Source organism: Colius striatus, chromosome 1, assembly GCF_028858725.1.
Source record: "Colius striatus isolate bColStr4 chromosome 1, bColStr4.1.hap1, whole genome shotgun sequence".
Taxonomy (NCBI): Eukaryota; Metazoa; Chordata; class Aves; order Coliiformes; family Coliidae; genus Colius; species Colius striatus.
Window position 1 is genome coordinate 185,601,901 of NC_084759.1, and position 21,292 is coordinate 185,623,192.

At 39.3% G+C, this 21,292-nt stretch overlaps 1 protein-coding gene across 2 annotated transcripts; it reads right to left on the reverse strand.

Moving 5' to 3' along the window:
• Positions 1–2,445: 2,445 nt before the first annotated feature.
• ZNF800 (zinc finger protein 800) lies at positions 2,446–16,992 on the reverse strand. 2 transcript variants are annotated; one of them, XM_062018149.1, is made up of 6 exons: positions 16,901–16,992; positions 16,096–16,203; positions 13,782–13,877; positions 10,170–10,313; positions 6,167–7,916; positions 2,446–4,781 (listed from the first exon to the last, which is right to left on the reverse strand). In XM_062018149.1, exons 2-6 carry the CDS (start codon positions 16,154–16,156, stop codon positions 4,772–4,774), a joined length of 2,061 nt encoding a protein of 686 aa, XP_061874133.1. In that variant the 5' UTR covers positions 16,157–16,203; positions 16,901–16,992; the 3' UTR covers positions 2,446–4,771. The 2 variants fall into 2 exon arrangements, with proteins under 2 accessions (XP_061874133.1, XP_061874143.1); XM_062018159.1 differs by having other exon boundaries at positions 2,446–4,785.
• Between the last annotated feature and the right edge of the window lie 4,300 nt (positions 16,993–21,292).

The window sequence follows — 21,292 nt, forward strand, 5'->3', positions numbered from 1 at the left end:
TCTGATCTTAAACCCTGTGAACCCAGACACCATCCAGTCTACTTCCTGTCTGACACCATGCAGAGAAACATCTCAATTTGGAAAACTGCTCTCACTTTTATTTTTGAGAGAAATTATTGATCTCCAGTTACTTGGCAATATCATTAATGTATTTTTGATGGAAAATGCAGCTTTACACACATAAAGGACATAATATGTCCATTTTAGGATTGTTCATTCTTAGTTATATTTCTTTACAGACAGAGTGGCAGTTCAGATTTAGATACACTGTTACAGAGGAAATTTATTACCATATTTTGCACATCCCTGTCTATTTCTGCTTTAAGCTGGAATTGCCTTGCCACAAGACATTGACTTGAAACCATCCTGCTTGTCCCTTTGTTGGACACAAAGTCACAAGCTGAGGACAACTGTAAAACCACAACATCCTGGAGAAAGAAAATATGAGCACAGGAGGGAAAAAAATGTAAGAGTATGTGCACACAAGATACACTGTAAATCCTGGACTATGTTTTTTTGTCTATGTTCTCTCTCAGAGCCCACCAAACTTTTAGGTAACAAAGCCAACCGGTTTGCTTGTAACAAAGAAGCTGACACTCCCAGGCTCAAAGCACCTAAGTAATGTTGAAGAGCAAATCCAGTTGAGCCAAGAACGTTGAACTAGCCATTACTCAGGAAAGGCTTGTACTGAGAGGACAGGTCAGGTAATCCAAGTTGACTTATACTCAAATGCCAGAAAAGCCAATATCAGCAGGTGCTAATAAACTTAGTGCTGTGGATTACTCACACAGAGAACATCGTTCCTACCTATAACTGTGGTAAAAACACTACAAAATCTACTTCTGCAGAGTAACATTACACTGAGATACAAGAGCACATTCTTCCCTGCCATCCAGACTGTACTAGAACCATGCCAGCATTGTCCCTGGCAGCAAAACAGTAGTTTAGTCTATTCTGAAGAAAAATGCATTTGGTCTATGTGCTATCAAAGGCTCAGGCTATCTTCATTTCCCACTAAACCTTCCAAAGCCAATGATATTGTTTCCTCATTTGAGATATGTTTCCAAGCATACAACGCTCTTATTAAGATTACCAATATCTTGACAATCCTCTAAGGGACCAATAAACCCAGAAAATGCCAACTTTTAAAATTCCATTCCACTTTGTGTCTATGAAATTACTACTTTTCAGACTGTAACTGAGGGATCCCAGGAAGGAAACTCCCAACAAATGGGAACTAAATCATACTGCGTAGTGTTGACTTGCTCTCTGCTCCGCTTTTCAAGATGTGCGGAGAAACTTCATACCCAGACAGTGGTCCCTCTTGGAAGCCTCCTTATTAGTACAAATACCAGCGGTTCTCCATCAGTATAATTACTGAGGTCTCCTTTTTCTGTACCACTCATCTGCCAACTAACATATTGGTCTAACTTCAGGGTTAACTAGTCGTTGTATTTCACCATTACACAAAAGGGAATGGTGAAATACCTAACCACAGTTCTTTTAGTCATCAGTCAAAACTGATCTAGTTTTCCATCAAGCACTTGATCAGTCACACAAATCCTTCACACAGTAGTATAACCCAGCTGAAGGCAATCGAAAAACAAATGATGATAATTGACCATCAACTATTTAAGCTGCTTCTAAAAAATTGAGACCAAACACCACAAGGACTTCAAGCCCTGAAATCTAACATTCCAAACAAAAAGACAAGAAAAACATAAAAATAGAAAACACTTGAAAATTAACCACAAAAAACATCCACAAACAGGAAGACCAGATATCCTCAGCTGAGAAGCAATTAACTAAAGAAACAGTGGTTTTGAGACAGAAGCCAGCACTATATTGGACTTCAGTGAGTCTGAGGCCTCTAGCATCAGCAAGTTTCGCTTGTTGTTTATGCAACATTTCACACCGATTAAAGCTGGCCCTCAAAGCCTTAGCACTGGAACCTATGTATCATGACAGGCTTCCATACAGAATGCTCCAAGTATTCTGTAAGGTATCTTATCTGTAAGATTTGTCTTTGGCTATTCCAAGCAAAACAAGCCAAACCAGTATGCCTTTTGTAAAAACTCTTATCAGACACATTAGTGCATAACCCTGCAGAGGAGTGTCCCCATGGACCCTGACTATATTCAAAGCTTCATTACAGCTTTGTGGGATTTGTCACAAAATATACATATTGTTTGAACTAAAAACAATCATTAGCTCCTTCTTCTTTCAAATTTCTGTTTCCTCACAATCAAATGGTAGCATGAAAAGATTAAAAAAAACCAAAACAAAACAAAACCAAACCACTGAACAAGTCCATCATAATCAAATTATTTATTTTCATTATTGGAAAAAGACAAGACAAAGCTATTCACAAGCCAGAATGAAAAAAAAAAAAAAAAAGACTTGTGCTCCAGAAGAGCTACCCAGTAGATTTAATCTTATGGGAAGACTAAAAAGTTGTGAAATGGTAAATTAAGCCACATCTTTAAGAAAAAACATGCTACCAAAAGCCTCAAGTAGAACAAAACAATTTTGTACCTGTTTACCTACATGGATGCAGAACTGGGGATCCTTTAGAAGAAAGCTTACCTTTGAAATTGGATTAACTTCACCTTCAGATATTTCAAGATGCAGACTGTGTGCTTACCCAGAACAGTCAGCAGAAACCACCAGGATTAGCTGAGAAATGGACAGCTATTCTGTCACTACAGCTGTATTTTAATTTCCTAATCTTAATCCACAGGCATGCAGAAACATCAGTTAAAACACACCTACATAAATAGCTTGATGTCTCCCTTTACAAAAGAATAAACAAAGATTATGGCCATTCTTTTCTTATATTACAACTATAAAAAGAAGTGACATTAGATAGCCACCAACATTATTTGCAATGCAAAACTAGGTAACCTTTTCCTAAAAAAAAAAAAAAAACAAAACACCATATCATAGCCTGTATCTCCTTCAGTATTAATATTCACTTCTGTTTTACAAGGATAATAAAAACAAGCTTTGCTCAGTTAAGGAAGAGATACTTCTACAAGTAATAAAAACCAGTATCAACAAGCATTTTCTAAAAATATAGCAATGGTCAACCATCAGTGTGGAGAAGTGTTCACTCCACAAGTGCCAAGCTTTTAATAACAGAAAAACACATTTATTACAACAGAATATTACAAACATCTAGCTTCAGTGATCAAAGAGTAAAACTTTACAAAAATGCAAACATTTTAATTTCCAATTGTGGAGTGATATGTATCCCAGTTTTACAAACACAACATCTTTTTGTTTCTGCACACTGAAAAGTGATTTCCAGTCTGCTTTATTTTCCGTGAAATACAGTACATTTATCCAAACAAAAGCATGTACATTCAATATAGAACAATTTGAGCAACAGCTACAGTCCAGTTCCCATTCACAGTATTTTTTAGTGCAATGCACTAACAGGGCCAAATATTTCTCTATTCATAAAAGTATTTTTACTCCTGATCTCGTGATCAACATTTTAAGATATATTTTATACAAAAAGTATATATGAGCATGAGGCATCTCCCTAAGTAAGGGAGTTAACCTATATAAAAAGCATGGTATTTCTTCTGATGTACAATACCTTTCCAATTGTAGCAATTTGACACAAATCACTAAACAAAATATTTTCTAAAAAGTAAAAAAAACAGAACAAAACAAAACAAGAGCCCTCAAAACACTGAGGCATGAAACCCACCAAGAATTTCATAATGGTAGGCATGCGACTGTTTTACTACAATCTTGATTAAAAGGTTAAAAAAAAAAAGGTATCTAACACATTTTCCGAATTACACAAAGTCAAGTGCTACCTACAGTGGTCATTTATGATCTTGAGAGAAAAAATATTTTTAGTTTCTCCCATACTATCCTCCCTTTTTATTAATATTTAATGAAATAAGCTAATATTATAAGTGGTTGTGCACAGATTGTCTGTCTATAATACATCAGCAAATATTCACTACCTTCATTTTAACATTAGTGTGTTGATCTTTCAAACAATAAACTGAAAAAATAAACTGCAACTATCATTAAAGTGCTTGTGTATATTTATTTTTTAAAAAATTAAAGAATAGAGGAATGTGGATATTTTGTAAACTTCCTAGATGTTTACAAAGTTTTCCTATAAGCCACATACAGAAACAAAATGGAAACCTTTGAAGCAACTTCAGTACAGTAAATTCAGATGTCCCAGAACTGGGAAATTAGTCAATATGAACAAACTGATGTTATGGCAAATACTAGAAATTAGTACAACTCAGCCAATACACACTACATTGTTTGCTCTTATACATACATTCACTTGTAATAAATTTAAAACAGTATATAATGTAACATGTGCCAAAGTAAGATATCACAGAAAAGTCAGACCTGTTCAACAATTAGCACTACCAGGGAGGACCAGTCTGCACAATGAGCTCTCTGAAGATGATTTTCTAAGCAAGGAAAAAAAAAAATTCTTCCAAAGCAGCTGTTCATTAATTTGTCCATTTTTAATTTCAGTTTGCTCTATACTGTGTCAAACCTCAACTGCATAGAGACAACAAACAGCTAATTTAGAAGCACATGTGCATTTCAACTACTTCAAGTGTTTTGGGAGGAGGCACTACAAGCAGTCAGAATGGTTCTTAATTTAGTAAGAAAACAGCTTATGAAAGTATTTCCTTCTCATAGTACCATTATCAACATATTGGCGATTCCAACAACAAGCTAAAGTCTTTTTCATTCAAATGAACTCCAAACTTTCCGAACATCACTTGAACCTATCTGAGGAGAAATGGGAATAAATTATTACTTTGTGTTTACCCATAGAATTCTGTTTTAAATTACACAACACAAACAATTTATAAGGCTAAATTTTTAATTCTTGATCAAAATGCCTCCTCTTAAATTCAGCATAATTCAGGGTCCAGCTCAGTTAATTTTTGAAGTTCTGTCGCACTTAACCAGGATTTATTATGAAGTCACAAAAGCACCAGATTACAACTTAATGTAACTGCATGGCAATTCACTACAAAAGCTGAACTCAATTCAAATTACCTCCTGGGAAACAGCATTTGATAGTTGAAATACAGAACAAGGCACATATATTTTGTTTTCTTTTCACCAAATTTGCAAGATAGATAAGTCTGAAAAGTATGTTAAAAACTCTTATAGGCATCACTACCGTTTCTTCATTATTATTTTTTATATAATCCCCCAACCTTCAGGCACCAGTTGGTCACTCTGAAAACCTGACTGCATACATAGTTTGTCTGTTTTCAAGTCCTTTTAAAAATAGGTCATCTTTAACTTGAAAGCTATGGAAAACTGAGAAACTACAAACATAGCCCCTCCAAGTATAAAATTATTCCCAGAGCATCATACAAGCAGAAGTTTAGAAAATTCTTGGCCAGACTTCTACACATCTTTAGGCTTAAAACTGGAACACTTTAAAAAATAAGTTACCAGAAGTCTCCAAACTCATGCTTATATACGTAAGCATTAAAAGAATCAAATCCTACATTTAATGATTTTAAAGGTGTTTGTAGGCACCTAACTCACACTGATTTAAAATCAAAGCAACTAAGCACCCAAATTACATTCCAAAAAGCCGTTTCATGTCCTTTTGCTGGCAAGGTATAAGTAATATATGTTAAAATTAAACATAGAAATATTTTTTTTTTAAAAGCGTAAGTTCCAGTAAGTTCACAGAGACATTTTTCTGTCAACAGCTTTTACCGTAGTATCTTTAGTACTACTTTGACTGGGTCACAGAGAAATTAATTAAACAAGTTAAATTTCTCAAATCAAAGTACTGTTAATTTTTTAAAAATAATACTTTAGAAATGTACATCTATTACCTTGATTACAACAGATGCCTTAAGACAATACAAAGAGTTGACTCAGCACAGTCTAACCTATGTTCTATTCCAGCTTCCTACAGTGACAAATTTAGAAATTAACTCTTTTCCAAAGCACTAAAAACACAATTTAAGAAATACACTTGACATCTACCTTAGTATTTAAGCCACTGAACCATAAAAATCTATGGAAAAAATATTTCTTCAGCAATAAATCAATAACAGCAAAAGACAGGCAGTGTTTTTGTTTTGTGGGGTTTTTGTTTTTTTTTTTTTTTTAAAAAAAAGACAAAGCAGTTTCTCACCAGACAACAGCTTTAGATCTTGTACTTCTGCCTTTGGTTTTAGTTTCTTCAGGTAAATGAGACACATTTGCTTTGTGAGTTTTCTTATGATGTTCTAGAAAAGCTTTTCTGGCAAACGCTTTCCCACACTTATTGCATCGGTGCAGAGAAAAGTTTTTTGTTACTTTTACTTCAATGCCAACATCAGCTCCTTCATACTTTTTATTGGGAGAATTAGAGGTGACATCCTGTTTTGAACCAGTCTGTTTTGTTTCGTCCCTCTGAGGGCCTCTTTTTGTCACCTTATTTAGAACAAGATCAATTGGCTTTTTTATTGCTCTAATTTCTAAACTTGCAGTTATTTTCCCAAGGTAGCGTGGTGACTTTTTATGAACTACAGTTATATGCCTTATCACATCACGCTTGCGACGCGTTTCATAAGAGCAGAGTGGACACCTGTAGTATTTAACATAAATGTTATTTCCATCTGTGTGTAATTCAATGTGTTTTGTCAAGTTCTGTTTAGAAGTAAATTGGCGTTTACAGAGTTTACAGTAAAGCTGCTTGAAGTCAAAGCCAGCTGAAAGTTTTGGCTTCCTGGTTTTTTGCTGGCCACCTGCAGCAGATGCATTGGTTGATTTAGAGGTTGATTTAGTGGTTGATTTACAGGTTGATTTAGAAGTTGATTTAGGGTTTTCAGACTCCTGTTTAACTTTGTTTTTCTGTGCCGACGGTGTGTTCTTTTTCTCATTTGAATGATTTGTTCCCTTTAATTCATTCTGTGGAGAAAGGGCATTGGAAGGGGGTGAAGGTTCCACAGAATCTGCTGGTTCAACTTTTACTTTTATTTCTGTTCCATTGGCAGTATTGTTGGGTCCTTTCTCTCTTTTAGAGTTCTTTCCAGAAAGAGTTATCTTGTGAACAATTTGCATGTGCCTTTTCAGCATTATTTGTGAACTATATTTTCTCTTGCACAGAAGACATTTGCATGCAGTTAAATTGTATTCAGCCTTTGAAGACGACTTTTGTTTTCGACTCTTAAAAGATTTTTTAGCAGAAACTGTATCCAAGAACAAAGGCTGCCCAGGCTTTGTAGCTATATCAGGAGTAATGGAATCCCTTCTTAATCCTCTATGAACTTCATCAAAATGCCTCCTTACGTTAGCTTTTGTTGCAAATGATTTATAACATACAGGACAACTTCTACCTAACGTTACAAGAACATTCTTATTCCGTCCTTTCACAGAGCACTGATTCGGTTTCTTTTTTGTTTCTATGAACTTCTTCAGCTCTTCCATCTTCTTTTTGTGCACTTTTCGAATGTGCCGGCGTACACTACGTCTGGAATGAAATTCTTTCCTACAAAGGCAACATATCAGTTGGTGACCAAAATCAGAATTATCCGAAGAGTCAAGCTCAGGATTTACTACCGGAGGCTGTTCTTCAGGAGTAGGTATCACCTTGTTTGTAGCAGGATCAGCTGGAGGTAACTCTACAGTCTCTCCATTTGGGGCTGGGGCTTGAGCTGAAACAGTCTTGGGCGGCTCAGTGCTGGGTTCCTGTATCTGTACTGGAGCTTGATCAAGGGTACTACTATTTTCTATGTTCTCATCTGGGCTATCAGTCCGTGATACATATTGAAATACAGCATTCTGATTAGTTTCTATAGGCTCCAATTTAATGATATATTCTTGCTTGTCTACCCTTGGATAGATTGCTTCCAGGAGGTCACTTATGGCTTGACTCTGTTTATCATTTATATCTGGGAGGTCTGTGAAAAGAGGCAAAGATATTTTTTAATGATTTTGAGATGCAAATTGTTTGAAATTACTAAATATCTTTTAACCACCGTGCCAATTCTGCCAACAAATTCGCATAAATCCTGTATATGTACTACTTTCCCGACCATTTACACAGGCTTTGAGTAATCACTGTTATCACATCAGTACAGGCTATTTTTTTATTAAAAACCAGTTTTGAAAGTACAACCTCCGAGTATGATAATGTGAAAGCCACCTAAACTAAAAAGTAGTTTGCCTGAAATTACACTGATCTTTAAAAATCTGTAACAATTGCAAAAATAACATCATGCCACCAAGGTTTTTCAGCAGGTGTGTGACTAAGCCTGAAATATCATTACGAACTGATTTTCTTACTTCTGGAAATGGGCGTTCTCAATAAAATAACCTAACTCTGGAACTAAGCTCTTCTCTGTGAATCCTGACCAGTCCTTAAAAAAGAATGAAATGTCTGTGTAACTTGAACACTTCATGAAGATATAAACAGCTAAGAGGGAACTTAACTTCTGGGCCAGTGAAAGCTTATAGTAATATCAAAGCAGTTAATAGGCTCAGCAATACAATAAGATAGTACATGTTAAGGACAGAAAAATGATGCATTACTTGGTGCAATAAAAAGTGTACTGATTTCTCAAAAACAGAAACCAATAGGTTATTTTTAAAAAGAATAACTTTACTGAGGTTCACCAAAGGTTCATCCTGTGTCCTGCCCTGATAATGAGTATGAGCAGACTTAAAAAAAAAGGATACAGGAATGCTCTTCTTTGTGTCATGCCAGTCGAAGTCTCTAGCTGAAGTCTGCCCTTAAAGTACCATTTTAATACACCTGCTTTCCAAAAAGTTTACTGAAATGCTTTTAAAACGTTTATATTCTTGGCTACCACAAGGTTCAGCAGTGAGTTTTGCTTGCTTTACCAGAAATTATAACAATTTCACTGTCTGGTATTTTGGTTGGAAACTACCTAGTTTTTGTATTATTAAAAAAAGAAAACCACAAAAAGAAAAACAAATTATTGTTCCCATTTACCTTCACGCCATTCACGATTTTACAGGCCTTAGTAATATCCTGGGTTTAAATGCCAAATTAGCTGAGGGATCTAGTTCCAAGCACAATACAGTAAGCATCTACACTGGCATAACTAAGAAGTCAGGGTGCTATAAGCAAAAAGATGAAGACACTGAGACTACACAGATCAACATTATCCATGATGTCTTGAAGTTGTAATTCCTGGTAACTGCTCTTTAAAAACCCACACTTTAGTGAGGGTTCTTCCTTCCACGCTGCCAGCAATACATGAAAAGAGCATTGGTACAAGAAATACACTGTTTTGTTGCCCAGAACACACTTTTTAACACTGAACTTTTAACATTCTTTGCAGTCGGTCTCAAATGTGACTTATCTGTATCATTTTTATCAAGGGTAAAAAGTCCTTCCTATTTTATAGCAGCTTTTCAGACCACTTAATGACTACACTAACAGAACATATCTCAAAAAAGGTCATCGAGGAATAGTCTTGGAATTTTTCACCATGGAGATGAAAAACTTTTGTTCTTGCTTCTTGTTCACTATCTTTTAATTTTAATTATTAAAAAAGTGACAGACTAGGCATGATTACGTAGAATATGTTAAAGCAGTGTATGGTGAGGTGAGGCAATGGGAAAGAGGATTATTGAAGCACAGGTCCTTAAGGAAAAGAGTGAACCTTTAGTCTGTGTTTCATAAAGAGTAAGAGTGAACAATTGCAACTATGACAGTGCTTCCCACATACAGGAGAAAATTATGAATATAATCCAAGTACTTTAAAGGACCCAGCTGAAGTTCATCAGAGCTATGCTGATCTAAAACTGGAAAGCCTTGTTACATCCACACGTTTCTATGAGATTCATTTCCCAGTCCTTTGGCATACTTTCACAGTACAGCAGGAAAGACAGGAGAGAAAAGGGGAAAGGAGGAATAAGAAGTGTTCACAGTGACATTCTTCATTAAAAGAATGGATATATAAACTAGCTCTAAATTATGACATTGACATGGTTCTTGGTTATTAATGCATATTAAGTTTGTGCTGTAGCCAACTTCCTATCATAAAAGTGATCTACATATGTTACTATTGAAATTTAATTCCACTTCTGCATTTTGTTTCTGTTATGTTTGTATAAATGGAACAGAAAGGTAAGTTTCTCAACTTCAGAGAGCTTTATTAAATATTTCAATTAGTAAGACTTACTATCATCCATCTGGAGACTTGGAGGACAATAAAACTTTTTATGAGTAATTAAATTTGGTAATCCTCTGAAGAGACTCCGACACAATTTACACTCAAAAATGGTGTCCACATCTTTTAACAAGATATGTTTAAGCTGTTTCGTTCCTGTAATAAAAGAAACGTTGCACTTAAGGAAGGTTTTCTGTTCATCTTTTAATTCAAATCATATCATGAAAGTGGAAACACTTTAAAACATTGAGAACTGCAACAGCACTTTTCTTGCGCAATGCTACCTCATTGTACGCTAAGTTTATAGCACATACCCCCAAGATTCACTACAAAAACAGGACCAGTTTTAAAATAAACAAACAAGTAAAGGATTACTTTAAGTTTACAGGGAAAGCATAACGATTTAAAATAAAAATCAACAGCTAACACTAGGAAGGAATCCACTCTACAGTTATCAGTTTTCTCTGCAACACAATTGCCCAACAGAAAAGAAGTACCTAGAGCATTTAAAGAAGACTGCAGTATTTTTCCTTTAAGCTTATCCAACAGTGCTAAGAAAACGAGATATATACAGTTATTTCATTTTAAAACAGCATCTGGTAAGTCAAAAAAAAAACCCAAAAAAAACAGAGTATACAATAAAATAGAGTAACCAATAGATAAGAAATGTTACTATATCCAAGTATCTGACCCAAGATCAACATTATGATACTTGGGCAAAAAAAGTACAACTGTAGACATAGTTTTAGCCTGCTGAAAGGGAAATACACATAATTTAAGTCAGAAATGTTTCTATTAAAACATAGGCAGTGTGACAATATATGCAGATTTTCTAGATGATCATACAGTGTATATTCAAATAAACCCTACAAAGATACAGTTTGATCTAGCACTGTTGATGTATACCAGTTTCTGCCTTGGTCAAAGAACCAAAGGATTCAGAGTTTAAGTCACACTTCAAACACCCTCCTTCATTTCTCATCTCATGAAAATTATGAGAGTCATGCCTTGTAGGAGCAACAGATTACTAAATGCTGAATACTTACCCATTCCAAATTATAAAGAAACATCAGCTAACCAAATCCAGCAAGTTTCTCTACCTTAATTTTCTTATGATGACATAAATCAAAATTGTGCAAAATTAGTCCAATAAGTAAAAAAGTAATTAAACTGGACCAAGAAAAAAAAAAATATCAGACATCTATGAAACTGCACCAAGACATTCTTGAAGCTGAAATAAAGTTAAAGTTTTTTGTCACAGATATTTCTCTTAAGAATTCCTTTTAAAGACCAAATACAGTCACAGTGCAGAACTATTTCCTAAATGATCTCTTCCAAACACTATTAATTTTACAACAACTAACAGTTCTTCAACACAAGCAGTCCTTACCACAACTTTATTCCTTGGTGTCATAGTTTTTTACAACTGAGTTTCAACAAAACATAGTGTTTTTTCCTTCAACAGTTGCTTAAAAACAGGACCCATGCTTGACTGCCTGAGGCTACAGTCCAGTTTCTGTCACCTCCTATGCTCTTCCCAGACAACAGCCCTAGCCTTGTCTTCTCCTCTCTGTTCCCTCTTGAAGTGTTACTAACCCCATCTTCAACCCACCCGTATTTTTACAGACTGCTGGACAAATATTTAGCTTTAGTGAAAACCCTGAATTCAAAAACTGTACAGAGTTCTTCCAAAAGCAAGTCATTTACTCAGATCTCACCAATGAACATTTTAATTTCTGCACACAAATTCAGCTGAATAAAACTGAAGATAAAATTCCAGTAAGTTACCAAACTATAATTCAAACAAAAGGCCTCCAGTTTGACAATGGCACACAATAAACCAAAATCTGGCCATGCTGTTGATGCATGTCTTAGCCACAAACTCCTCTCCCAGATCATCAGTTCTCCACTACTTCCCAATCAAGGGACACACAAGTCACTCATCCCTACTCTGTTATACTGATATTTCAGCCCCTTTCCATTCAGGACTGAAACAGTTTTGTCTAATCCAAATTATCTGGCTTAAGAATTACTGGGTGAGATTAAAGGATTTACGACATATTCGAGGTCAGACTCGATGACACAGTAGTCACTCTGGGTGCAAACCATCCTTATGCAACCATGAAGATTTTCACCGGTTGAAAAACCAACTGTGTCGTTTTGAATTCTACACCTTTAGAGACTTATGGAAACAGCAAATAAAACATCCACTGGTTTTATGGACATCGCAGGCAAGGAAAAAAAGACTATTACCTCCTCGTTCTTCATCAACTGCTGACTGTGGCAACAAGCAGTCAATCAGTATTCTGCCAGCACCTGCTGCCACTAACCTACAGAAGCCTTCTCTATTTTGTAGTTACATCTAATTGGGCTAGGTTATATTTTGTCAAATACTGATAATACTTGTAACCATTGACACTAGAACACCATTCAGTAGAAATCGGTACAAAAATATTGGTTATTATAAATATTTCTCTGAAGAAGTACCAAAGTTTATGCCTTCAGTATGCAATTTCACTTTCAGAAAAAAATTTAGATTCAAATTCACCTGTCATCCTTAATGCCTTGGATGACAGAAGCTCCTGCTCTTAGAGAGTTACAGACTATACTCTGGCTTTAATCTCTACCACAAAAATGAAAATAGTTTCTTTCATAATGAGATGCTGCTTGTTCAATATCAACGAGTAAAATCTTAGTCTAAGCCCTTTTGCTTTCTATTCAAACTTCCCTGGTGCAGATGACTGAAGATGTCAAGGTAAGCCAGTCATGATAATCTAAAAGCAGCCCAGACAGAGAGTACTTAGACTAGTTTGTGCTATTAGCAGTAGAGACTCCATTCATCTGCTTCAAGAAGGATGCCATGCATATCTGAGGCCTTAAGCAGTCTCAACCAAACTGAAAATGATGACTCTCACACCCAATTTTAATTCTTGCATTAAGTTGTTGAAGTGATAGTGGAGAACTTAAATATTGTGCCCTCCTACAACTCAGTCCAGACATGCATCCTGCTACCAGCAGCAATGATTTATACATGAAACTTTTCATATATTTTACAGCTCTTTGTGGAAGTATCTAGAAACATACAGACAGCAACATTAAAGACACTGTTTTAGTAACTGCTGGGTCCTTGTACCAACATTATGAAAATAACATGTTTGGTTTGCCATATATAAAAGGCACAGTAACAGTTAGAAATTGTTAAAGGTTTCATGCTCAACAAACTCAAGTATTACTGTTAGGTTAACTACTATGAATTGCAACACCCCCCAAAACAATCAAGGAACATGATAAAGCAATTTTAAAAAGTTCAACATAATTTTCTCTTCACCTTGGGAGTTTTAGGATAAACTCGTTAATAACGGTTCTATGATTCCATGATCAGGACAGATGACACAGAGGAGAACAACAAAATAATTTTTAATGTTTTGAAAGATAATTATAGATCTGTGTCTTCACCTCTTTATGAGAAAATACTTATTAAAGGCAACAGCACCTAATTCCAAAAAAACCTACAAATAGTTTGCAAATATGCAGAAAGTCAGGTGTTGGTTATTTTAATATACTACATATATTTAACTCTTATAGCAAGGTAATTAACCTCTTCAGAGTCAAGCAGTTTCATACCTGATCGAAAACACTCAATGATTTGCTGAATACCAGATTTTGATGTTTGCAGAGGCTGTTGCAGCAACGGAGGATCACCAGGTTCCAACAGGTGCACTGAAATATATAAAAGGATAAGCCGCCATTAGGAAACACTCAGGTCATTTTTATTAAGTTACTGAATTCTGATGAATACTGATGTGTATTCAAAGCTATGTCTGTCAAACACAAAACCATAAATATATACAACTGAATGAGCTCACTAGAAATTTCTGTCAGTTAAAGCAATTCCCAGGAACAATCTATTTGATTCCCATCATTCAAACCAGAACATGTATAAAAAAGCATTACCAAATCCTGTGCTTCACAGTATATTATGTTATTTCAAAGTTGCCAGTATACACTGAAGCACTGAACTCAAATTTAAAGCAGCAGTGATCAGAAATAGCAGGATAACTATGTAGTATACACCAACACCAGCTATTACACAAACAATAAAACCATATTCAAGAAATGCTTCTCAAAAAAAACACTGAAGTAATATCTTATTTCTGGAGTTTCACTCCACATCACAATCTTTGTAAAATATCTTTAAAACTAAACGTTTGGTGATCAGGATGACTATTAGTTAATCCAGAACGCAGTATTTATGTGTAATTAATAGCACTTCATTGCGGTACATGCATATACAAATAAAGCTTTCCCCAGAAAGAAAAACAAATATCAGCACTTATTCAGGCATGTGTCTGCAAAACCATTAACTAGGTCTTTTTAAAAAAAAAAATCTTATTGAAAAATAATTAGCTTTGTACTTCATAAGTTGCCTCCTACCTTATCCATTTGGTTTGATTTTCAACCCCACTGTAAAGTTTCCATTTTTAAAATGAAGCACTGAGCATCTCTAAGAAATTTGTTTTTGATAAAAGAGCAGTAGAGGCACAATATAAAACTGTTTAGAGATAGTGAGCGCAAATAGATTAGCTGCATTTTGACAGGATAGTTGTTCTAAAAGATGTAAGGTGATAAATAAATTCTAGCAGAAAAGAACATCAGAGAGAAAAGCAGTCTAAGAAAAGAATGATAGAATGAACACTCCACTCAACCATGCTGGCCCCATAATAATCTATTATACGTACAAACACATAACAACCATTACAAATCAGCTAATCGTTTGGGGATCTCCAACACAATGACATATTGTACTCTACTAGCCTATTCCCTGTTCCTCAATATAGTGTATTTTGGTTTGTATGCTGCCTCTAATATGCATGTGCAACATCCACTGACATCAAGAGGAGTGACAAAGAATCACAGAATGGTAGGGCTTTGAAGGGACCTTTAGAGATCATCTAGTGAAGCTGACATACCACACCACTGTTCTTCATAAGGCAAAAAAAAAAGTTTTTTAGCTTCTTTAAAGTACCAGAACAATTCAAAATCATTTAATCTTAAACATAAAGTGTTTCTACTAGCTGAACAGTACCTACTCTCAAATTACATACACCTGTTTCTGCAGGGGGGTTGGACTAGGTAATCTCTAAAGGTCCCTTCCAACCCCTACCATTCTATGATTCTATGATTTAATTAAAGGTGCATTATCAAAGTTGCCATGATCTGGACTAGACGATCTCTAAAGGTCCCTTAGAATCCCTACCTTTCTATGATTCTATGATCACACTTTCAACCATTAAATCCCCAAACTGACACCTTACTTTCCAAAACACAAACAGAGTAATAAACAAGGCAACAAGAAAGGAACCAATTTCCGTTAGGCTTCCAGTTATAACAGAACAGAAAAAAATCTAGCAAGTTGTCTGAACCTTCAAAGTACTTGTTATACTCTCCACTGATAGCATTTTCCATGTCACACAGCAATGGAATGCAAGTAGCTGTTTCAGGATTTGGTGTTTCTCTCCTTTGAGAGAACAACCTTCATCAAAGCTCAGAGAAAATGTAACGTAAAAACATAAACAGCAAAAGCAAGCTACTGCCAAAAACCTCATTTTACAAAAAAAATCTAGCCTATTACACTTTTTGGAAACTAAAACACCAGTTGTTTTACAGAACTCCTTGCCTTCCTCTGCTCACTGTAAACAATACTTATTCGGTGCCTTGGGGGTCATTACACATCTTGCAGGAAATGAGAAGTTACCTTCCTGAATTATTTTTCATGTGACAGTTCAAGGATATAAAAAAAAGTTTTCAAACAAAATTCTGAAACTTCTCATATCCAAAACTGTCGCCAACAACCCACATTTGCAACATCACAACAGTCTCCACAAGCTTTTAACAAAGAAAGTCAGTAAAATAATCAAAGCATCACACATCATCGTACCTGGTTCACAGCATCCATGGTGGTGGTGGTCAGTCTGACAACACTTGTCCCTTAGAGGCATTTTCCGTGTGAACGACGTGTCCTTCTACATCCAGCAGCTCGCTCCTGCTAAGATAAGCGAACGTACTGTCATCCCCAGAGAAGAGGCGGCTGAGTCCAGTGCCGGCCTCGCATCCCCGTTCCCTGCGGCGGCCCCGTCGGAGCAGGCCGGGAGGCAGCGGCACCCACCGCGCAGGGGAAAGTTTCCATTGTTTACAGCAGGTCCCACAACGCCCTCTGCAACGGTCGCTGCGGCGAGATCGACTGTTCCGCTCGGCTCCGCTCCCGCCAGGGCCCGGCCCGCCTCGGCCACGCGCGCCCGGCACGGCCCGCCTGGGCCACCTGCGTCTCGGCCGGCGCAGGAGAGCGCGCGGCCGCCCGCCGCAGCTCTGCCGCCCGGCCCCGCGCCCCCTCAGCGGGCGGCTCCCGCCGCGTCGCTCTCCCGCCGTCCCTCGCCGCGATCCGTCCCCACCTCCCAACCCTTCTCCCGCCGCCGAGACGGCGCCTCTCGCCTCCCGCGGGGGCGAAGGGAAAAGCCGCGTCCCTGGCAGCCCGCGGCCACGGCCGAGCCGGTCGCCCCCCCCGCCGCACCACCGGAGACGCAGCCCGAGCCGACGGCGGAGCCGCAGCCGGGCGCGCCCGCCGCCCCGCCACGCGCGAGCCCGGGCGGGGAGGGGCGCGCGAGCGGCCGGCAGGTGACAGCGGGCGCCGGCAGCGGCGGGAGCGGGAGGGCGCGGCGGGCGCGCCGCCGCGGGGCAGCCCCTACCTGGGAGAGGACGGCCACTGCCCCCCCTCCACGTAAAACTTTATTCTCCCCTGTCCCGCCAGAGCGGCAGCCGCTGACCCCGGAGCCGGATGGGCACAGGGGCAGGAAGTGACTGCGGCCGTGGCGGCGAGGGGCCGCGCAAGTGCGCAGGCGCCGCGCCCGCCGCTCCCCCGCCCGTGCCGCACAGGTGCCGGGCGGTGGCACGCGGCGTGGCGGCCGTTGGGCGGCCCGGGCGGGGCCGCGGCCTGTGGCGGGCGGAGGCGCGCAGCAGAAGGCGCGTCCTTCGGGGCTGCCCGAGGGAGCAGCCAGCGTCACCGAGGAGGTATTTCTGCCCCGTCGCAGCCCGGATATCTTCATTACAGCTGTTTGAGTGTATAGAAATAGCAGTTGTTCTAGAAGATTCACCGCGGCAGATGTGTTCAGCGCTTCAGATCAGTGTTCTCGACACCCGGAGGAAGAACTACTCTGAGGGGGAGAGTTGCGAGATAGGTACTCACATGTCAGCGAGACATCAGTGCACTGTAGCCAGGCAGCTGGTGTCTCCAGATGTGTTTCCACGGGATGCTGGTTTAGTCCTGCACTTTCCTTGTGCGCTTGTCTTAGCTGCTTGGGTAGATGAAAATGTAATAATTAAGTATTGCCAAAAGAAAGAACATGATTCAGTTTTCTTAAGGAAAGGGTTTTGTCATTTGATGAAGACCTTATGTAAGGGGATGTTACTGGCATTAAGCACATACCGGGTGCTGGTGCTAACGTGGAGATAGTCTGTCAATCTTTGGCACGTAATGACATCACTTCTTAAAGGAGATTGATGTTTTCAGAGAAAATTCAAAGCCAGATCTGCTCTCCCTTGGTTAAGTAAGATATCTCAAACTATTTCTCAATTCAGACACGGAGGGAACTTACCATTTCTGTCTGTCACCTTGCAAGCAATAAAGTCTTTTAAAATACATTGATTTCACCATTAAGTCTTTTTACAAAGCTACAGGAGGTCAAATTAAAATCCTATATATAAAGTCCATTTGGGTTTTGGTTAATAAGCTGGAGGCACTTTAAGTGTCAGAACAGTTCAGACCACCTGGTGCCAAGTAGCATCTGAACTCTGAAGGGCAGCAGAAGACAAGGGAAACCTTATGGATGGGCAACCAAACACAGGTCTCTGCATATGTCCAGAGGTGCTCCATCTTGATGGCATCTTGATACACCCAGCCATGGAGCTGCATTCAGCCCATGTATAGCCCACTTGAGTAAAACAGCGAGGCTCATGGAAAGCAAAGTGCAAGGAACACAGCTGTCAACTCTTTTTCTGCACAATAGCCTACTGTTTCACTTGCCCAAGAAGTAATGTATGTAGAGAATCAACATTCCCCACCTCCTGGGAGATGTTCAGATTCAAAGATCATCTTCCATTCTTGCTGGTGCCACTGTGTTACAAAGCTAAAAATAACAACAATGGCTTAATTTTGCTCCATGATCACTAACTGTGAACATTAGTAGCCTCGTTAGCAATGTAATTTTATCAGGTGATAAGAAAGATAAACACAACCTGCAATTCATAAACTCGCAATAGGAATTCACGAATATTTAATTGTATTTCAAAATGACCGAAGAAGTTACAACTGTTAAAACTGAAGGCCACTGCCTAGCACAAAAAGAGAAGCAAGCATAGTTGTGGTTCATTTTCAAGTAACCTCCCATCAGAAAAAAAAAAAGTCTGTTAGTCTTTATTGATTTCTTGCAATCCCAGCCATCATTTGTCTTAGCCTCAAAAAGGGAGATATGTTTCATACATTTCCAAAAACAATCATCCAAAACTTCACTGCTGCCTCAGAAAGTTCTTGGCAAGACAAGGCGTCTTCAAAGGTGGCCTATCCAGTAGTAGTTCCTCTCCTTTCTTCCTTGAGCTTTACTGATAAAATGTAATAAAATTTATCAAGATCCAGCTTGTTTATGGGGACAATCCTTAAACAGTGATAAAGGGTTTATAGGTGAAGCACTGCATGGAATCAAGTTCTGGAGAGCAAGAGTGTCCAAATCAGTGGCATGGTGTTCCTCAATTCAGCACCTTAGTGAGGCGGTTTTTTAGCATGCCGTAGTCCTTTGCTGAGGTCCAGGGGTATGGTGGGGCATAGTCTAATGGCGGGTTTGGCAACATTAGATCGTTAGCCTCTCTCAATGTTTTCCAAGATAAACTGAGTTCCTTCATCCTCCCCTTATGCCGATGGTCCAGCCCTTGGAATCATCTTGGTTACCTTCTCCTGGATACTCTTCAGCTGCCTTGCATACTTGAGAGCCCAAACTGGGCATGACATTGCAGATATGGCCTCACAAATGCCAAGTGCAGTACAATAGTAATTTCCCTTCCCCTGCTGGCTGTATGCTTGTTGATGTAGCGTGGTATGTGGTTAGCCTTCACTGCTTCAAAGTGTGGCACAGACCCTCCTTTAGCTTTGTGATGGATTTGTGTGGAGCCACTCGTACTTGGTAACAAGGGGAAGGGGCTGCAGAGCTGCTCACATAAACAGTTCATGAAATTTCACCCAGCTCTGAGTTTTAGACCTACCTCCAGCCAGGCTGGGCCAAGCTGGTGTCTCTGCCATCACTATTTAAGAACGAGCATTTGTAGTGTGTAGAATGAAGTGGAAGGGCATGGCAAGGTGGGGGTGACCACACAAACCCTGCAGGCAGAGGAGGAGGAAGGGTGGAGCAGCCCTGGACCACAGATCCCCTGCAGCCCATGGTGAGAGAGCAGTTGTCACCCTGGGACCTGCGGATGGCAATGGCAGGACTAATAGTTGCCCACAGCTCTAGGAACACCCCATTAAAGAGGGAATGAGTGTTTTGGACGCTGACCCAGAGGAAGCGGAGAGGAGCTGCAGCCCTTCAGGAGAATGCACATCAGAGTGGCCTGTGCAGGGCTGCCCAGTGTGTGAGGAACCCCATGCTGTGGAGCAGGGAGGACTGGCAAAGAGTCCTCCTCCTCAGAGGTGAGACAAGTGGTAGGAGATATTGAAACAGGACTGACTGCACCCCACATTCCCTGTTCTCCTGCACCTCTCAGGCAGGATCAGGTGCCTGAGCCTGGGAATAGTGGAGAGGTGGAGGGAAAAGGGATCTTAAAGGGACTGATTGTACATTTCATCATCACCCTACTCTGTATTGCTTTTGGTTGAGTATTTCTGTTTGTTGTGGTTTTGGTTGGTGGTGGATTAAATGAAGTTTTGTTTTCTTCCCCAGGATGAGTAGTCTTGTCTGTTTTGGCTGGGACTATAAGTGGTGAGTGAGCCCTCACTGTCCTTAGGAGGTTCCAAAGGCCCTCAGTACTTTTGTTTTCCCTGTCTGGTCAGGAGGAGGAGGAGTGTATGAGTGGCTGATCATGGTCCTTTGTTCCTGGCTGAGCCTAAACCTTGATAAACTTCTTCATTGCAACCCATAGATCCCTTTGTGCAGCGTGGGTAGCTCATTAGCCTCCAGTCCATATCATTGCATAGGGGGTTTGTCCTTGGTATGAGACTTTGTCCTGTCAGCCCATTCTCAAGCTTATTCAAGGCCTTCTCATACATCCACCTACATCAACAGTGTCCTCCAGCACATCAGCCACTTCTCCATGGTGAGGGTGCATTCCAACTCACCATCCAGGCCACTGAGTATGTTAAACAGCATAAGCCCTAATATTGCTCCTTGAGGAACATCACCCATAAGTATCTGCCAGTAAAGTTTCAAAGGACTGACTGCAACCCTTTTGATGCCAACAGTCCAGCCAGCCATATGCCAAACATACCTACCTTATAGTCTTTCCAACATGTTACATTTGGATTTGACAAGAGGGATGCTGTGAGAGCCCATGCAGATACTCTAGCTGAAATCGAGGTAAACAATACCCTCTGCTTTTCCCTCTTCCACAGAGGCACTCATTTCATCATAAAAGACAATTAAGTGGGTTAAGCAAAGTTCACCTTTCTCCCACTCCAGTTTTAGAAACTGTGATTGAATTAAGGTTAGTCTACTGTTTAGTTTGCTTCATGGATGGGAGGAGCTGCTTATTTTTGGAGGATGGCCAAATAGCAGCTAAAATCTTGTTCTGTCTTAAATGCAGTTTCATAACTTTTGTGTTCCACTTTTAAGGAAAACCAGAAAACATAGAGAGTGTTGTATGCATATGTAGATCTCAGTAACTTAGTTGACCTTGTAACTTGTTTGTATGTGGAAGATCTTAATCAAGGTTTATAATATAACCAATTAGTTGGTGAGCAAATGCATCGATACTTTGACCAGTCAGATAGCCAGTCACATGCAAAGTGTCTCTGGCACTGATAGAGGTTGCCAGCACGGGTTAGCGAAAGATGCCTTCGGGAGGGTGTTTGCAAACACAAGTTCTTTCAGCCACTGACT

Excerpts from the sequence above, each read along its gene's own strand:
- ZNF800 (XM_062018149.1), bottom strand. The coding sequence starts at position 16,156 with ATGCCTCTAAGGGACAAGTGTTGTCAGACTGACCACCACCACCATGGA. Across the intron at positions 13,878-16,095 it reads CCATGGATGCTGTGAACCAG|TGCACCTGTTGGAACCTGGT; the intron begins GTACGATGATGT and ends TATATATTTCAG. Across the intron at positions 10,314-13,781 it reads CATTGAGTGTTTTCGATCAG|GAACGAAACAGCTTAAACAT; the intron begins GTATGAAACTGC and ends CTTTTATTACAG.